This window comes from Rhinopithecus roxellana, chromosome 15 (genome assembly GCF_007565055.1).
Source record: "Rhinopithecus roxellana isolate Shanxi Qingling chromosome 15, ASM756505v1, whole genome shotgun sequence".
Taxonomy (NCBI): Eukaryota; Metazoa; Chordata; class Mammalia; order Primates; family Cercopithecidae; genus Rhinopithecus; species Rhinopithecus roxellana.
In genome coordinates, this window is record NC_044563.1 from 10,915,890 (window position 1) to 10,935,628 (window position 19,739).

The window sequence follows — 19,739 nt, forward strand, 5'->3', positions numbered from 1 at the left end:
TAACTATATTAAAACCCTGGGAGGGAGATGAGGGCTCTGGGAACAGTCCACTTCCACATGGGCCTCTGAAAGTGACTACTGCCACCAGCATGCACCTTGAGTCCGTCACTGACACTAACCCAACTAATTTCTTTGGCTTCATATACCTTAGCTATCTAGCCTTAGGGAAATTGTGGCTATTTTTATATACTCCAATCATGTTAAGCAATATGTAGTAATAATAGGACTTCAAAAAAAAAAAAAAAACAGAGACAAGGTCTCACTAGGTTGCCCAGGCTGAACTCCTGAGCACAAGCGGCCCTCCCACCTCAGCTTCCCAAAGTGCTGGGATTACAGGCATGAGCCACCATACCTGAGCTAAATAGGACTTTTTAAGATTTAAGAATGACATGATTTTTTTTATCCTGTTCAGACTGAGTAAAAGGCAGTTAAAGTTTTTTAAAGTAAATTTTGTGATATTTACTAAATTGTAGTGCTTTGAGAATATAGCTACATAAGCTAGGAAGTTAAACTTTTGATATGAATAGATTTCTAATTAGAATGTCAATAGAGTACCCCTGAGTAGTCCTTGCAGTCTTTTGCTTATGGCTTCCTTTTTCCATGAAGCAACATTATATTTCAGCCTAATCCCTGAGAGTTTCAAAATAGTGGATTACATTTTAATGTTTTCCTGTACTTCATAAAAACATATGAAGATATTGACAGAAGTATAGATGTAGTATGTGGCTAATTTTTATTGAACTTTTACTATGCCCAGTAAACTTTAAATGAATCATCTCATTTAATCTTCATAAGCAGTTCTATGAAGGAAAGGGACTGGCTCTTTTACCAATTGAAATGACTTGAAAATGGTGAAATCACTTGCTCAAGGTAACACAGCAAGTAAGTGACAGATGGAGGATGCCAAAGCCATGGTCATAACTGCTGTACCTGTAATAAAGATGATCAGATAAACTAGCTATATTTTAGGGTTTGACTTCTTTTTAGAGATGGCGTTTTGAAGTTAATATTAAAATCATGACAGCAGAAGAGGTAGATACTATTGTTTTGACCATATTAACGCTATTAGTGATATAATTTAGTATCATCTGGGGTATATGCTTCCTCCAACAAAAACAAAATCAGACTGAAATTTTGTTTGACTTTTCAAAACCTTTGATAAGAGTGGAAGCTGGAAAATACTGTTTCTTTAGAAAGCATTGGAAGAAAAGTAGGTGAAAATGAGATTGGAAAGAGAGGATCCATCCACCATGCCGCATTGGAAGCACATTTGCATTAATGAACGCTTGCATTCAATTTGACTAATGCAGTAGGCATCTGGAATAGGAAGTTACAACCCTGAACTTGGGGGCAAGCATTGAGGAAAAAAATAAATTTGCCAGTTACAGCCTTTTTTAAAAAAAAACAGAACAAAAACAAAACAAAAGAAAAACATTTTTCTTTGTGTAAAAGAGACTTTTTGTTTAGAATCTAGCTTGGCTGCAGAGTGTCTGCTGGCTAACTTCCTATTTTGATGCTGTGGCTGAAAGTTGTTGATACTGTTTTGCACGAATTTGTCTTGTTTTGTGAACATGAGAAAATTCAAGTGTAGGAAAACCTATACCTGAATATTTCAAACCTCCCTCAAATGAATATGCATAGTATGGATGTGAAAAAGTAAGTTAGTGGCTACTACAGGCTGGCACCCATTGTTCACTGATGTATACAGTGATTCCATGTTATACATATCCTTTTAGTAAAAAGTAATGAATTTCTTAGGTGAGCGGGTAATTAACAACATGGTAACTATAACCTGATTTTAAACTATTTACTCTTTTTAGGAAGAACTCTTTGATATAGTATATAACATTCCTTATTCCTTAATTATAGATCACATTTTGTTTTTAGTAATGAAGTTGTAAGTACTTGAGTAGATGAGTACTAAATCTTTATCTAAGAGACACTTTGAGGAAAAAGAAGCAGAATAAATAGTATATGAAGGATTTTCAATTCAAATGTATTTACTCATAAGTACTTTTTGTTGGTTGTTTGTTTGTTTGTTTTTTAAGAGATGTGGTCTCACTGTGTTTCCCAGGATGGGGTCAAACTCCTGGACTCAAGCAATCTTCCCACCTCAGCCTCCTGAGTTGCTGGGACTACAGGCGGCCACCACTGTGCCCAGTCTTAGACATTGTAGTTTTTTTTTTTTTTTTTTGATCATGTTGTTTTAAACTCCCCATCTTGCTCTGAAGGATAAAATACTCTGGGCATAAAAGAGAGAAATTGCTGCCTCAATTCTCATACCAGATTTTCTAGTCAGATGTGGTTTTTTCCTTATTCCAATAAAAATGCAGAATTACTATACTTTAGAATTAGTATATGGAAGTGTTTAGGCAAGGGAAGACCACTCCTGCTGCATGCCTTGCTACTCTTAAGTTGTGCCGAGTTCAAGCCCATCTGTGTGAGGAGAAGCCATGAGAGTGGCTCCTCCTGTGGGATTTTATGGGACCAGAGCTCTGAAGTATGGCCGTTATCTTTCTGCCCTTCCAACACATACCAGATATATTAAGGCTGTGATTCTGAAACCAAGTTTGTTGCCTGGGAACCTTGTAATACAGATTCCTGAGCTCTGTCCTCTTTAGGAAGGACAGAGGCAGTAAATCAGAGATAAACCCCGTGGAGAACTAGTAGTTACTCTTAAATTTGAGAGGGATTGTGAAAAATTGTGCCAAAGGCTGTCTCTGTGCTTGGTTATTAAATTGTTCAACTGGTTGTACATTGAACTAAAATATACTTTGACCCTGTTGGTGGTAAAGATCATTTGCGAAACATTTTGTTCAGGAAAATTTACTGGCTGGGTGTGGTGGATCCCTTGAGGTCAGGAGTTTGAGACAAGCCTGGATGACATGGCAAAACCCATCTCCACTAAAAATACAAAAATTACCCGGGCATGGTGGTGTGTGCCTGTAGTCCCAGCTACTCGGGAGCCTGGGGCAGGGGAATCCCTTGAACTGGGGAGGTAGAGGTTGCAGTGAGCTGAGTTCAGGCCACTGCACTCCAGCCTGGTTGACAGAGTGAGACTGAGACTGTTTCAAAAAAAGGAAAAGTTAGTTATCTTTCAATGTTGGCTTAGAATTTCTTATTTGTTGAGTTCTCTTGTGGGGTTTTTGGTTTTGTTTTTTGGGTTTTTTTTTTTTTTTTTTTTTTTGAGACGGGGTCTCACTCTGTTGCCCAGGCTGAACTCTGTGGGTCAATTAGGGCTCACTGCAGTCTCGACTTCCCAGGCTCACCTACCTTCCTGAGTAGCTGGAACCACAGGCATGTGCCACCACACCAAGCTAATTAAAAAAAAAAAAATTTTTTTTTTTTTTTTTTTTGAGACAGAGTTTTCGTTCTTGTTGCCCAGGCTGGAGTGTGATGGCCCAATCTCGGCTCACACCCAGGTTCAAGTGATTCTCCTGCCTCAGCCTCCTGAGTAGCTGGAATTATAGGCATGTGCGACCATTCCCGGCTAATTTTGTATTTTTAGTAGAGATGGGGTTTCTCCATGTTGGTCAGGCTGGTCTCAAGCTCTCAACCTCGGGTCATCTGCCCGCCTCAGCCTCCCAAAGTGCTGGGATTACAGTCGTGAGCCACCGCACCAGGCCCTAAAATTTTCTATAGAGAAGGGGTCTGTCTCATCATTTTGCCCAGGCTCATCTAACTTCTGGGCTCAAGCCATCCTCCCACCTGAGCCTCCCAAAGTGTTGAGATTATAGGCATGAGCCGCCATGCCAGGCTGGGCTCTCAAACATCTTTATCTGCATAGAACCTAGCATAATTCTTGGGATGCCATAGGCGTTTGGTTTGTACCAACATATTCAGACGTTGCATCACCCAAGATTTTGAAGTAAATAAAAGTAAATAAAAGCTCTTTGAATTATTTCCCTTAATATGTGAATGGTAGAAGGGAAAGTGTCTAAAGCTCTACATGAGGATTTTCTGTATTATATTATACCAGATGAAGGTGGTTACAATTTGCCAATATGCCTTTTCTCTCACCTGGAGTCTCTATGTCAAGAGAGTTTTTTGAGAATGTGGTGTTTGGGGACATTTATTGGGGATTTACTAAGTGGCAGATACTGCTGTGAACATGTATTAACTCATTTAATCCTCATAGCAGTTCTAAAGTTAGGTGCTTTAATTTTCCCATTTTGATGAGATTTTGATGAGATGGGATTAAGCAGTTTACTCAGGGACACACAATTAGTAATTGGGATGAGAGGACTTCGATTTTTTTTTTTTTTTTTTTTTTTTGAGATGGAGTCTCACACTGTTGCCTGGGCTGGAATGCAATGGCGTGATCTTGGCTCACTGCAACCTCCACCTCCTGGGTTCAAGCGATTCTCCTTCCTCAGCCTCCTGAGTAGCTGGGATTATAGGCATGCGCCACCACACTCTGCTAATTTTTTCTATTTTTAGTAGAGACAGGGTTCTCTATGTTGGTCAGGCTGGTCTCGAACTCCTGACCTCGTGATCTGCCCAGCTCGGCCCCCAAAGTGCTGGGATTACAGGCGTGAGCCACCGTACCTGGCCGACTTCGAATTTTTTAATAAGAATTTTTTGGCCGGGCATGGTGGCTTACGCCTGTAATCCCAGAACTTTGAGAGGCCAAGGTGGGCAGATCACCTGAGGTCGGGAGTTCCGAACCAGCCTGACCAACATGGAGAAACCCCGTTTCTACTAAAAATACAAAATTAGCTGGGCATGGTGGCGCATGCCTGTAATCCCAGCTACTCCAGAGGCTGAAGCAGGAGAATCGCTTGAACACAGGAGGCGGAGGTTGCGGTGAGCCGAGATCACACCATTGCACTCCAGCCTGGGCTAAAACAGTGAAATTCCATCTCAAAAAAAAAAAAAAAAAAATTTATTTGGGTCTAAAAATTTAGAATTTAAAATATGACTACCAACTAATTTCCTAGTCTTTGTTTCAGATAATATATCTCAGTGGAGTATTTAGAGTTTAAGAAGATGAGTAATCATGGAGCTGAGTACTTGATAAGTTTGAGAACATGTTCATGATCATTGTGGGGATATGACATTTTTTACCTCTTACCATATATTGATTCTCACCCACCCCCCTTTTTTTGAGATAAGGTCTTGCTCTGTCACCCAGGGTGGAGTGCATGGCTCACTGCAGCCTCGACCTCCTGGGCTCAAGCAGTCCTCCCACTTCAGCCTCCCAAGTAGTCAGGACCACAGGTGCATGCCACCATACCTGGCTAATTGTTTAATTTTTTTGTAGAGATGGGGTCGCACTGTGTTGCCCAGGTGGGTCTCAAACTCCTAGGCTCAAGCCATCTCCCTACCTTGGCTTCTCAGATTACAGGCATGAGCCACCACACCCAGCTGGTTACCTTTTTAGTAAATCTACTAGATCTATGACCTTATTTGTTAATAATTAGAGTAGCACCATGTTTTTAAGTGATTAGAACTCTTGAAAATGAATATCCACATTAAATTCCATTATAGCAAAGAACTAATTTAGAAAGTGTTCATAATGAGAGTTTTGATGGCAATTTGTTTTCAGTAATGTTGAAAGGCTCTTGGAGTGCATGTGAAGGGATGAATCTTTGAAAAAAGAAAAGTGGTAGACATTTTCTGAGACATAAAATAATCCAGATTTATTCCACCAGACAGTTTTACAGTATTTAGTGTTTTAGGAGCTAACTGCCTTCAGATTCACTAGACTTTTCTGTCCTTTTGCCACGTACTGACTTGTGCAACACTAGTGACTACAAGTGCCATACTGACCAATTGGAAGAGTCTTTGCTTATCGGAGCTGTTCTAAAAGGCTTATTAGTTTTTGGTCTTCATTCTATTTAATGTTTTCATGCCTTTATACACTTTTTACTTCCAGCCCAGTTTTTCCCATTGTCTTGGTACAGGTCAGCTCTGTCCAAATTTGTTAGGGTTTCAGCTAGCCAAAAATGGTCTTGTCATTTGCTGAAATTCTAAACAAAATAATGAAAGTTAAAGCTCAGATGATGATGCTACCTTATTTTTCTACACGTGGGAAGGCTTGACTGACAATAATGATTAGCGCCTGCATCTCACAATCACTGAGAAATGAAGGCAGCACTGAGCTCTGTTTACCGTCTGAGCTTGCCCCCAAAAATAATATACACCCTAAATAGTAAGTTATAACATTTTTATTAGGGAACATTATTAGAGGTTTTTTAAAATATATCTAGTAACCATGTCATATTAAGTAATCTTTTTTCTTTTTCTTTTTTCCTTTTCTTTACTTTTTTTTTCCTTTTCTTTTTCTTTTTTTCTTTTCTTTTTTTCTCCACTCTGTCACCCAAGCTGGAGTGCAGTGGCATGACCGTGGCTCACTGCAGCCTTGACCTCCCAAACTCAAGCAATCCTCCCACTCCAGCCTCCCAAGTGACTGGGACTACAGGCACGTGCCACCATGCACAGCTAATTTTTCTATTTTTTTAGGGGCAGGGTCTCACCATGTTGCCCGGGCTGATCTTGACCTCTTGGACTCAAGCAGTCTTCCCTCCTCTGCCTCCCAAAGTTCTGAGATACAGGCATGAGCCACCACACCCAGCCTAAATAATCTTTAATGTTTGAAGTCTGTCAGGCCATTATGGTGCTCAGTAGAGGACTTCTTAGTATTCTGAAAATAGGACTTCTAACTTTATCTTTAGTTTTACCTAAGATTATTCTACACCTAACTTGAAAGTTTTGGAGTACTAAAAGTTCAAGGAAGTTAAGAGAAAAGCAAAGCTGATAAACTGAGCAGTTTGTGTCCTCCTAAAGCATAGACAGTTTTACTGTGCTCTTCCCAGTGATGTGAATATTCTTTGGTTAGCATTCAATTTGGTTGCTTTCTTTTTAGTTTAATCAAGCACCATCACCACTATATCATTGTCATCATCATTTTACTTACTGATTTTGCCTATTGTCTGCCTTCCCCTCTGTGTTGTAAGCTCCATAAAGGCAAGAAATTTTTTCTATTTTATTCACTGCTTTAAGCCCAGTTTCTAAAACAATGTCTGGCACGTGGTAGGCACTCAATAAATACTTGTTGAATTATTACTAATTCATTTTGTAGACTTTCATCTGTAAGATGACAGATCTGAATCATCTGAAATCTCCATCTCCATAAGCTGGCTGGGCGCAGTGGCTCATGCCTGTAATCCTAGTACTTTGGAAGGCTGAGACGAGCAGACTGCTTGAGCTCAGGTGTTCGAGACCAGCCTGGGCAGTGTAGTAAAACCACGTCTCTACTAAAAATACAAAAAATTAGCCAGGTGTGGTGATGCACGCCTGTAATCGCAGCTACTCGGGAGGCTGAGGCAGGAAAATTGCTTGAATCTAGGAGACGGAGGTTACAATGAGGCGAGATTACAACATTGCACTCCAGCCTGGGCGACAGAACTAGACTCTGTCTTAAAAAAGCACACAAAAAACACATAAAAAAACATATAAGCTGAACCTTCCCTGTGGGGTGGAGTCAGTTTGACTTAACTCAGAGTTGTTTGAAGAGAGAGGTTTCCAAACAGTTTTACAATAACTGTAGTTCACTGAATGCTTTCTGGTAGAAACACTGGTAGCTTCAGTAACAATGCATGGCTCAGACTGTGGAATATTTCTGATTTAAATGTGATCTGTAGTACTTTACACTTCAGATATTTGAACCTTTTAACCTACAGTGCTGGGCTTCATTTCTGTTATGCCCTAATCTAGTCATGCTGAATATCCATACTATATGATGGCAGATGCAAACCATATTTTACTAAATTAGAACTACATATGAGTTATAGTTTACTTCAAGTGTTTTGTTTTGGTAATACAGCTTTGCCACCAAGCTTTAACCGTTTTCCTTAATGTACAAAGACTTTTTATTCTAATAACCAGGTTTCAGTTATACTATTTCTAAAGCTCAGCTCTTATTACATCAAATTTCATGATGTGTTGAAGTAGGGGAACTTTATATGGCATTTCAAAACATTTTTATAATAGTGGAATTTTATTTATTGTAAAATATTTTTGTCTTTAATAAAATAATTTTGAATGATGTCATAATTTTGCTTTTATCTGGTATTCGGATGTTTACATGAGAAAGGGAACATAGGCTGAATAAAGATAATCCTAAAAGAACTTCTCTGTCACGTTTTCCCAGTTATTCATGCTCAAGGCATTGCTGTCCTGAGCCTACTTAGGTCTCAGCTGACCAAGCTGAATCTTTGATTCACTTATTTGGGGCTATTTAAGACCCACTTTGTTCCACCTCCAAAGATACAAGAGTATGCAAGAAAGACAGCACCCAGGGCTGGGCTTGGTGGCTCATGCCTATAATCGAGCGCTTTGGGAGGCCAAGGTGGGCAGGTTGCTTGAGCCCAGTAGTTTGAGACCAACCTGGCAATGTAGCGAGGCACCATGTCTGTAGAAAGTTTAAAAATTAGCCAGGTGTGGTGGCATGTGCCTGTGGTCCCAGCTACTTGGGAGGCTGAGGTGGGAGGATAGCTTGAGGCCAGGAGGTCAAGGCTGCAATGAGCCACAATTGCACCACTTGCACTCTGGCCTGGAGGACAGAGGAAGACCCTGTCTCAAATACAAACAAATAAGTGAAGTAAGAAAGCACCAGCCCTTGGGATATTTGTTTTGATCCTTTTCCCCATAAAAACTTGTTAGAGTAGGAAGTTAGAAAACAGTGTGGTAGATTGATGGCTTATTAACTGATAAGACAACATATTACTTTGAGAAGGATATTTTCTATTTTAAAAGTAATTCTGGAGTTAACTCTTTTTTTTTTTTTTTTTTTTTGAGATGGAGTTTCACTCTTGTTACTCAGGCTGGGGTGCAATGGCATGACCTCAGCTCACTGCAGTGTCCGCCTCCCAGGTTCAGGGGATTCTCCTGCCTCAGCCTCCTGAGTAGGTGGGATTACAGGTGCCTGCCACTACGCCTGGCTAATTTTTTTATATTTTTAGTAGAGACGAAGTTTCACCATTTTGGCCAGGCTGGTCTCGAACTCCTGACCTCAGGTGAGCCACTGCACCCGGCCCAGTTAACTCTGTCTTAACCAAAGAAATCTATTTGCACAGTACAATATTGATTTCAATGACAAGTTAGTACAAGAGATTTTGGAGGGGCCATGCGTGGCAGCTCACACCTGTAATCCCAGCACTTAGGGAGGCCAAGGCGGGTGGATCACTCGTGGTTGGGAGTTTGAAACCAGCCTGGCCAACATGGTGAAACACCGTCTCTTCTAAAAATACAAAAATTAGCCAGGCTTGATGGTGCCTGCCTGTAATCCCAGCTACTTGAGAGACTGAGGCAGGAGAATCACTTGAACCTGGGAGGTGGAGGTTGCAGTGAGCTGAGATTATGTGATTGCACTCCAGCCTGGGCAACAAGAAAAAGACTCTGTATTAAAAAAAAAAAAAAAAAAAAGATTTTGGAGGGGGTCCACCTTTTTCAGTACCCTTTAGTTTAGAACATCCCAGCTATTTATTTGTACATGGGACAGATTCTTCCTGTGGATAGAATAGAATAATTCTAGTCTCATTTTCAGGTTCAGGGAGGGTCTACTGCATCTCCTAAAAATCAAAAACAAGTCTGGCCACTTGTTTTTTTCCTTCTCAGATTGTGAGACTATAATAGTGGATTTATAGAGGCAGTCTGCGCTCTGAATTGTTCAGCTTACAGATTGAAGTCTATCAACTCTTTATAGTATCAGGTTATTTATTTTGTATAAATTATTTTGCTTTTGTTGATTAGCTCTACCAAAATAATAAAAAACCTCCCAAGATTTCTCAATCTTTCTGCCCTTCTTTATGCTTTCTCTTTACAATGGAAAAGTAGTCCAAAAAGTATTTGTTAGGAAATTTTTTTGTTATTTGCAGTTCGTGGCATGATATGGCTTTTCTGTTTCACTGTTGGCAGCTTTATGCATGTCCTGTAGGATAACTTGATCGTTTTGTTACATATTTATGTGTGTATATATACATCCTGTGTGTGTGTGTATATATATATATTTATGTAATTTAAAAAGTAAAAAGCATGCTGCTTGGCTTGGCTAGCTAATGTGTAATTGTGCCTGGTAAACAATTATTTTCTTTGAAATTCTGATCATAGAGGGATTGAGCTCTCTTTGTTCTGATGAGCCATCTTCAGAAATTATGACTTCTTCCTTTCTTTCATCTTCTGAAATACATAACAATGGCCTTACAATACTACATGGAGAAAAAAGCAATGTGGTAGGGAGCCAGCCTATTTTAGCCAAAGAAGGAAAAGACCACTTGGATCTTCTGGATATGAAAAAGGTGGAAAAGCCTCAGGGGATCAGCAACAACATATCAGACTCTCCAATTTCTCTTGCAGCAGAAGTTCATTGTGACCGTCCTTCTATTCCAGCCAGTTTCCCAGAGCATCCTGCCTTGCTTTCAAAGAAAATTGGTCAAGTGGAAGAGCAAATAGATAAAGAGACCAAGAACCCAAATGAGGTATCAAGTAGGGAAGCTAAAACTGCATTGGATGCTGATGACAGATTCACCCTGCTAACAGCCCAGAAACCACCTACTGAAAACTCTAAGATAGAAGGCATATATACATACTCTTTGTCCCCATCCAAAGTTTCAGGAGATGGTGTTATTGAAAAGGATTCCCCTGAATCACCATTTGAAGTAATTATTGACAAAGCAGCATTTGACAAAGAATTTAAAGACTCGTATAAGGAGAGCACAGATGATTTTGGTAGCTGGTCTATGCACACTGATAGAGAATCATCCGAAGACATTTCAGAGACTAATGACAAGCTTTTTCCACTGAGAAATAAAGAGGCAGGACGTTATCAAATGTCTGCATTGCTCAGTAGGCAGTTTTCACACACAAATGCAGCACTGGAAGAGGTGTCTAGATGCGTGAATGACATGCATAACTTTACTAACGAAATACTGACTTGGGATCTGGTTCCCCAAGTGAAACAACAGACTGATAAATCTTCTGACTGCATCACAAAAACTACAGGACTTGACATGAGTGAATATAATTCAGAAATTCCAGTTGTAAATCTTAAAGTTAACACTCATCAGAAAATTCCTGTATGTTCTATTAATGGGAGCACTCCCATCACTAAATCAACAGGTGATTGGACAGAAGCATCTCTCCTGCAAGAAAATGCTATCACTGGAAAACCTATACCCGACTCTTTCAATTCCACAAAAGAATTCAGTATCAAAGGTGTGCAAGGCAATATGCAGAAACAGGGTGAAACACTTGCAGAATTACCTGGATCTCCACCTGAGAAATGTGACTTTTTGGGTTCTGGAGTGGCCACAATGAAAGTGGTTTTACCTGACGACCACCTGAAAGATGAAATGAAATGGCAGAGCTCTGCATTGGGAGAAATCACAGAAGCTGATAGTTCTGGTGAGTCTGATGACACAGTAATAGAGGACATCACAACAGATCTATCATTTGAAAATAAGAAAATTCAAGCTGAAAAACCTGTTTCCATTCCAAGTGCTGTTGTAAAAACAGGTGAAAGAGAAATCAAAGAGATTCCCAGTTATAAGAGAGAAGAAAAAACATCTAAAAACTTTCAAGAGTTGGTCAGTGACTCTGAGCTGCATCAAGAGCAACCTGATATTCTTGGAAGGAGTCCAGCTAGTGAGGCAGCAAAAGTACCCAAAATAAATGTCGGCTTAGAAGATGTGAGTGAAGTTGCTCCTGAAAAGCCTGTTACTACTGAGAACCCCAAACTTCCTTCAACAGTGTCTCCAAATGTTTTTAATGAGACAGAATTCTCATTAAATGTGACAACATCTGCCTACTTGGAGTCATTACATGGGAAAAATGTTAAACATATAGATGATTCCTCCCCAGAGGACCTGATAGCAGCCTTTACAGAAACCAGAGATAAAGGAATAGTAGATAGTGAAGGAAATGCCTTTAAAGCAATATCAGAGAAGATGACAGACTTTAAAACAACTCCTCCTGTAGAAGTCTTACATGAAAGTGAGTCCAGTGGTTCTGAAATTAAAGGCATTGGAAGCAAATACAGCGAACAAAGCAAAGAAACAAATGGAAGTGAGCCTCTAGGTGTTTTCCCTACCCAGGGTACTCCAGTAGCATCTCTTGACTTAGAACAAGAACAGCTCACAATTAAGGCTCTTAAAGAATTAGGTGAAAGACAGGTTGAGAAGTCAGCTTCTGCACAGCATAACGCAGAATTGCCTTCTGAAGAAGTACTGAAGCAAACTTTCACATTTGCCCCAGAATCTTGGCCACAGAGATCATATGACATCCTAGAACATAATGTCAAGAATGGATCCGATCTTGGGATTTCCCAAAAACCCACTACTATCAGAGAAACTTCTAGGGTAGATGCTGTTTCCAGCCTTAGCAAGACTGAATTGGTAAAAAAGCATGTCCTAGCAAGACTTCTGACAGACTTCTCAGGTAACCATTTATATTAGAATACTGCATGTGGTTAATTCTGTGATTGATTACTTATCAGCGTGCCATTTATGTTAGTCTGATTTATACCTACAAAATTATGGCTAGAATACAAATATACTGTATGATGGGAAAGGCAGATTCTTCTCTCGTCTTTTTTTAAATGATTGCTTGATTTGGTTTCCTTAATACCAATATTTCCCAAAGCAGTAGACCACTTTGTAACATTAGTCTTCCCCTAAAACTTTTTTCTATGCTCCGGTTATATTTCAAGGTACTTTTCTTTTCTTTCTTTCTTTTTTTTTTTTTTTTTTTTTTGAGACAGAGTCTTGCTCTGTCACCCAGGCTGGAATGTAGTGGCGAGATCTTGGCTCACCGCAACCTCCACCTCCCGGGTTCAAGCAATTCTCCTGCTTTAGCCTCCCGAGTAACTGGGACTACAGGTGTCAGCCACCATGCCAGGCTGAATTTTGTATTTTTAATAGAGACAGGGTTTCACCATATTGGCCAGGCTGGTCTCGAACTCCTGACCTTGTGATCTGCCCACTTGGCCTCCCAAAGTGCTGGGATTACAGGCGTGAGCCACTGCGTCTGGCCAGTTACTTCTTTTCTTTTTCTTCTTTTTTTTTTTTTTTGAGACGGAGTCTCACTGCGTCCCCCAGGCTGGAGTGCAGTGGCGTGATCTCGGCTCACTGCAAGCCACGCCTCCCGGGTTCATGCCATTCTCCTGCCTCAGCCTCCTGAGTAGCTTGGACTACAGGCCCCCACTACCACGCCCGGCTAATTTTTTGTATTTTTAGTAGAGACGGGGTTTCACCGTGGTCTCGATCTCCTGACCTTGTGATCCGCCCGCCTCGGCCTCCCAAAGTGTTGGGATTACAGGCGTGAGCCACCGCTCCCGGTCTACTTCTTTTCTTGTAGATTGGCCCTAGGGTGGTATTAGGGCCAATATCATCAGGTTCTTATATACAAAGCTTATTTTTAAATCTCCACAATAGTCACACTTTGTAGCACTTGAGTTTTTTGATATGTGTCTTGTGGAATCTTAGCAATCAAAGATAAAGGAATTCCTGCTGGGAAAGATAGTAAATGAAACTTTTAATTAATGTGATCATATACTATAGAGATTTTATGCCCTGAAAGTAGGTAGCCAGTATTGTAGTACTATTTTGTGAGTAATACTTAGGAGAACTCATGCGTTCTTCTACTTTCTATCTTGTTTAATATTCTTCAGGCCAAAACTCATTATTAGATGGTACTAGAAACCCCTTCTCTTGTCTTTTATTTATTTCAAATGATCACTTTTCTATCAAGTGGCTTTCAGTTAGATTACTGCAAATGCTGTCTGTTCTGGGGTCTTGGAAAGTACAAGAAAAAAAAAAGGATCTTTCAAGCCCCTCTACAAGGGACCCCCATCCTTTAATGTAATACCAAGTTTTACATCTACTATATGGTCAGTGTTAGGTGCTATGTAGAGGTCTGTGGTTTTTAAACTATTTGATTATAGATCTTTTTTCAAATGAAATCATACACAGAGTTGTAGTATTTATAAGAAAATTAGATTTTTGTTAGGCTAAATGTATTTTGTGTTTGATTATACTATTTACTTTTTATAAGGGCATTTCCTTACTGGAGACTGTAGGTAGATTTATCTTCTTAAGTTTTAATATTTAAAATAGATAAATTGTACTTAACCTTGTAATGGTATTGTGAGGATTAAATATGAAAATGCAGGTAATGCAGTGCCTAGCACATAGTAAATATTCGGTCAGATTTAGCACCAAATACAGGGCCTGCTACATAATAAGTACTGGAAAATTATTTGTTGAATGAATGATATGAATTATTTCACTAACAATTATCAGTGAAGACATTGAGGCTTTTTGATAAACCAAAAATTTTGAGTTACAGATTAAGGGTAGCTCTTATACTCTAGTATTTGAAGCTCACTGAATTTGGATTAAAGAGTGCTGGGTTCTAATTCTTGGTGTGCTGTGCCTAGAAGTATGATTTTGAACAATTAACTTACATAACCTTTCGGGGGCCTCAGATTTCTTATCTGTAAAGTGAGGATGTAAAGTGAAGTAGATGGTCTTCAATTATCATTTCAATAATATGATTCTCTGGCTCTGGTACATTCTAGATTTCTTCCTGAGTTGTCATAATTCTTATAGGTAGTAACTTTTGAGTATTAAGGCACATAGGAATTATGCTACAAAAACTCCAGTGTCTAATTCTGGCAAATTCTTGTTTTAGCGTGACCTTAGATGACTAGTCTAATTGGTTCAGCATCTTCCTTTGTTAATGTGATCATTATTTTGCCCTGCTTTGTATGTTGCAGTAAATAAAGTGCTGTGTAAATGCTAATTATTAGTAATTCTCAACTGAATTATTTAATCTAGCGTGAGAGATGAAAAGGGCTGTGGAAGTTCAGAATATTTGTCACTGACCAAATTCTGTGATTAGTGTATATTTTTAGATGATAATTAAAGAAGACTGGTATAGTTAGACCAAGAAGTTTAAAGGTCTTTCTTGCAGCTTTCAAAAGTGAAAACCTTTTAAAATTGTCTTATTTATGACTAAATCTTTAAAAATATAATCCATTTCATTGCAGTGAACCAAGATTGCACCACTGCACTCCACTCTGGGTGACAGAGCAAGACTCTGTCTAAATAAATACATAAATTAAATTAAAATATCAACCATTTCAATAAAATGCATCAGTGTCTAGTTTTATTTATCTTTTTTTTTTTTTTTAATTTTTTTTTGAGACAGAGTCTCCCTCTGTTGCCCAGGCTGGAGTGCAGTGGCACAATCTCGGCTCACTGCAACCTCCGCCTCCAGGGTTCAAGCAACTCTCCTGCCTCAGCCTCCTGAGTAGCTGGGATTACAGGTGTGTGCCACCACGCCCAGCTAATTTTTTGTATTTTTACCAGAGATGGGGTTTCACCGTGTTGGCCAGGCTGGTCTCTCAAACTCCTGGCCTCAAGTGATCCGTCTGCCTTGGCCTCCCAAAGTGCTGGGATTTACAGGCCTGAGCCACCACACGCAACCAGTTGTCTAGTTTTAAATACGTGTATCTGCATATTCTTCCTTTCTAAGATAAAAACTGTGCTTTAATTCTGCCTAAAGTTGTTTGGGAAAATAGGCAAAAGAAACAATGAAAGAATTAATGGTTTGTTTTCTGTTTGTTTTTGCTATTTTATGTTATATTACATAACAGTTTGTAATGAAGCCTTTATGATATTATAGTTGGTTGCTCAGTAATTACGTTATGATAGACTCTCATAGTTTGGGGAAGAAAATCAGATCCCTGCCTCTCACATACCTAGTGTAGTGAAGAAAGTTTTTTGTGTTTTAGTATCCAGATTGGCAAGGTGCAAGGAAATAGCATATAGTTTGGTGAGTACATGTAAATTGTTATAGCCTTTCTGGAAGGCGGTTGGCAATATGTAACAGACCTAGAATTGCCCTAGCAATCATGTTTTTAGCAATTTATCCTTTAAAAAAAAAAAAAGCCCAGGCTGAAGTGCAATGGCACGATCTCAGGTCACTGCAAACTCCGCTTCCCGGGTTCAAGATATTCTCCCACCTCAGCCTCCCAAGTAGCTGGGATGACAGGCACCTGCCACCTCGCCTGGCTAATTTTCATATTTTTAGTAAAGCTCAGGTTTCACCATGTTGGCCAGCTGGTCTTGAACTCCTGACCTCATGATCCGCCCGCCCCAGCTTCCCAAAGTGCTGAGATTACAGGCGTGAGTCACAGCGCCCAGCCGGAATTTATCCTTTTTTTAAAATGTGCAAGAATAACTACACAGATGTTCATAGTAGCACTGTTTATGATAGTGGCAGATATCTCAGTGTCTTCACAATTAGAGATTGGTTGAGTATATTATGGTATAGTTGTGCAATCGAATATTACACGGTCATTGAAGTTGTTAAAGTTTTTTTTTTTAAGAAATGGAAAAATATAGAAAAGTACAAAGGCAGCATACACCCATATCTTCTCTATATGTAGAATTAACTTATATTAATTGTTAGCATTGGTAGTCATATTTGCTTCCAAACTAAAGGATTCTTTGATTACCACCTGGCCACTCCCCTTCCCCAGATGTAACACCATCAGGGACCTGGTACATCCTTCCAGTTTATTTTAAATAAATGTGTTTGTATTGTTTTATGCTTTTTAACCATTCATTCATATTATCATGTTTGTTGTATAACTTTTTCCATTCAACATTAGGTTTTTAAACTTCCTTCATGTTGGAATATATATAATTTATTCTTTTTAACAGCTATAAAGTAATCCATTGTATGAATATATTATTTTCTTTTGATAAGGGTTTAGATTCTTTTCTGTTTTTTACTATTATACACAGTGCTGAAGTTGACATTCTTTTTTTTTTTTTTTTCCTTCTTCTTTGAGATGGAGTCTCGCTCTGTCACCCAGGCTGGAGTGCAGTGGTGCAGTCTCCGTTCACTGCAAGCTCTGCCTCCCAGGTTCATGCCATTCTCCTGCCTCAGCCTCCTGAGTAGCTGGGACTACAGGCACCCGTCACCACGCCCGGCTAATTTTATTTTTGTATTTTTAGTAGAGTCGGGATTTCACCATGTTAGCCAGGATGGTCTCGATCTCCTGACCGTGTGATCCGCCACCTTGGCCTCCCAAAGTGCTGGGATTACAGGCATAAGCCACCGTGCCCGGCCTGAAGTTAATATTCTTATACTTGTCTGTTTTTACACATATGTGAATATTTCCCCAGTGTTAGGGTGCTACTGCTTATCATTTTCACTTCCAGCTCTGTGCATTATTTTTCTAGTTATTGTCAAAATTAGTGTCTTCTGGTATGTAAAAATGTTTGTAATTTATTAGTAAAAACTACATTGTTGAGCACCCAGCAGATGGTGTGTGCTAAAGTGGAATGAAAAGAGTTACAAAACAAGGGATACAAAGTAATTCCTATCTTGGTATCATTTAAAGTGAATCTATGGCTGGAAAGATTCCATAAGAAAAAAAAATGAACCTATATACCTACATATATAAGGAATCTGAAGTAATTCTTAAAAGCAACGTCAGATTGGTTTTCTTTTCTTATGGCCAAGTAGGTTTTTATTGGACCTGACCTTCCTGCATATAACTGGACAAAATTTTTAAAAAACAAAGACCTGAAGGCACTGGAGAATGAATGGGAGCAGTCAGATTCTGAAAGAGAGTTGATACATGTAAGAAGAGACAGCATGAAATTAGTTTTTTATTTTTACTGCTTTTAGCTAGAGGACAGGCTGAAGTGGGTACCTGGCAGGTTGGCTCAAACCTTCATAGAAAACCTAAGCAGTGGACAGAATTTGGGTCAGCCACAACCATTGAGTCAGTGGAATGTAAGGGGAGGAGGAATCTTGGAAAGGAGAGATCCAGAGAATGACAACCTAAAATTCTGTAGATAAACTGTATTTAAGCCTCTGTTTAATCGTGAACCACACTTACGCACAAAGGATTATAAGCAGCACAACTAGAGATGAAAGAAGTGAACTGGACCGGGCACGATGGCCCATGCCTATACTCCCAGCACTTTGGGAGGCCGTGGCAGGTGAATCACGAGTTCAAGACCAGCCTGGCCAAGCTGGTGAAACCCCGTCTCTACTAAAAATACAAAAATTAGCCGGGCACGGTGGCAGGCACCTATAATCCCACCTACTCAGGTGGCTAAGGCAGGAGAATCGCTTGAACCCGGGGGATGGAGGTTTCAGTGAGTCAAGATTGTGCCATTGCACTACAGCCTGGGTGACAGAGTGAGACTCCGTCTCAAAAAAAAAAAAAAAAAAAAAAAGTGAACTCAGTTTGTAGTTTGAAGGCCGGGCACAGTGGCTCATGCCTGTAATCCTAGCACTTCAGGAGACTGAAGCAGGTGGATCACTCGAGCCCAAGAGTTCAAGGCCAGCCTGGGCAACATGGTGAAACTTCTACTAAAAATACAAAAATTAACTGGGCATGGTGGTGCACGCCTGTAATCCCAGTTACTCAGGAGGCTGAGGCAGGAGAATCGCTTAAACCCAAGAGGCAGAGATTGCAATTAACCAAGTTCACACTACTGCACTCCAGCCTGGGTGATAAGAGGGAGACTCTGTCTAAAAAAACACACACACACACACACACATCATACTGGAGGTCCTAGCCACTGAATTACAGCAATAAGTGGAAATACAAGAAATCAGGATTGGAAAGGAAGAAGTTAAACTTTCTTCATTTACAGATGACATGATTGTTTACATAGAAAATCCTAAGAAATCCACAAAAACAACTATTAGGATTAATAAGTGAACTTAGCAGGATTGCAGGATAGATATTAGATTAATACACAAAACTCAATTTTGTTGTTTTATATTAATAGCAAAAACTCAAATGCAAAAACTAGAATGACTATTCCATCATATTTACAGGTTCTGCCCACATTTAGGGGCAGGGGAAAGTGTTATACAAGGCATATACAACAAGGGGCAAGAGTCTTGGAAGCCATCATAGAATCCTTTTTTTTTTTTTTCCTTCCTGCGATAGGGTCTTGGTCTGTTGCCCAGGCCAGAGTGCAGTGTTGCAGTCCTAGCTCACTGCTGCCTCCTGGGCTCAAGGGATCCTCCCACCTCAGCCTCCCGAGTAACTGGGACTAGGGGTATATGCTACCATGCCCAGCTCCATCTTAGAATGCCACCTGCCACAATTCTAACTTCACATGACATGCAAAAATTAAAATGAATTAGAACTCTGAACGTAAAAACTAAAACCAAAATTTTTTTCCAGGAATGCATAGGAAAATATTTTCATGACATAGGGTAGGCAAAGATTTCTTAGGTAAAATGCACTAACCATAAAATTAAAGATGGATGGCCAGGCACAGTGGCTCATGCCTGTAATCCCAGCACTTTGGGAGGTTGAGGTGGGTGGATCAGTTGTGGCTGGGAGATTGAGATGACCCTGGCCAACATGGTCAAACCCCACCTCTACTAAAAATAGAAAAATTAGCCAGGTTTGGTGACGGGTGCCCGTAGCCCCAGCTGCTAAGGAGACTGAAGCAAGAAAATCACTTGAACCCAGGAGGCGGAGGTTGCAGTGAGTCGCGATCATGCTACTGCACTCCAGCCTGCTCAACAGAATGAGACTCTGTCTCCAAAAAAAAAAAAGAAAGAAAGAAAAAAAGAAAAATACTCTTTAGGTGACTAAGGTCAAAAGTTCACAGTTTTAGATCCATACTGTTCACCTGGGCAGGGGTAGACAATGCCATTTTGTTTTCTGTTTTATAAATCTGAAATTG

At 39.8% G+C, this 19,739-nt stretch overlaps 2 protein-coding genes across 2 annotated transcripts in view; both read left to right on the top strand.

Moving 5' to 3' along the window:
• Positions 1-12,487, top strand: part of LOC115893534 (reticulon-3) — a 37,523-nt gene extending 25,036 nt beyond the window's left edge. The window contains exon 2 of the mRNA XM_030917709.1: positions 10,114-12,487. Within this exon, the coding sequence (XP_030773569.1) occupies positions 10,114-12,455 (2,342 nt within the window). The 3' untranslated portion in view covers positions 12,456-12,487. The remainder of the gene's footprint in view (positions 1-10,113) is intronic.
• LOC104672830 (reticulon-3) overlaps positions 1-19,739 on the top strand; it is a 72,937-nt gene that overhangs the window by 25,635 nt on the left and 27,563 nt on the right. The gene's annotated exons all lie outside the window — the stretch shown is intronic.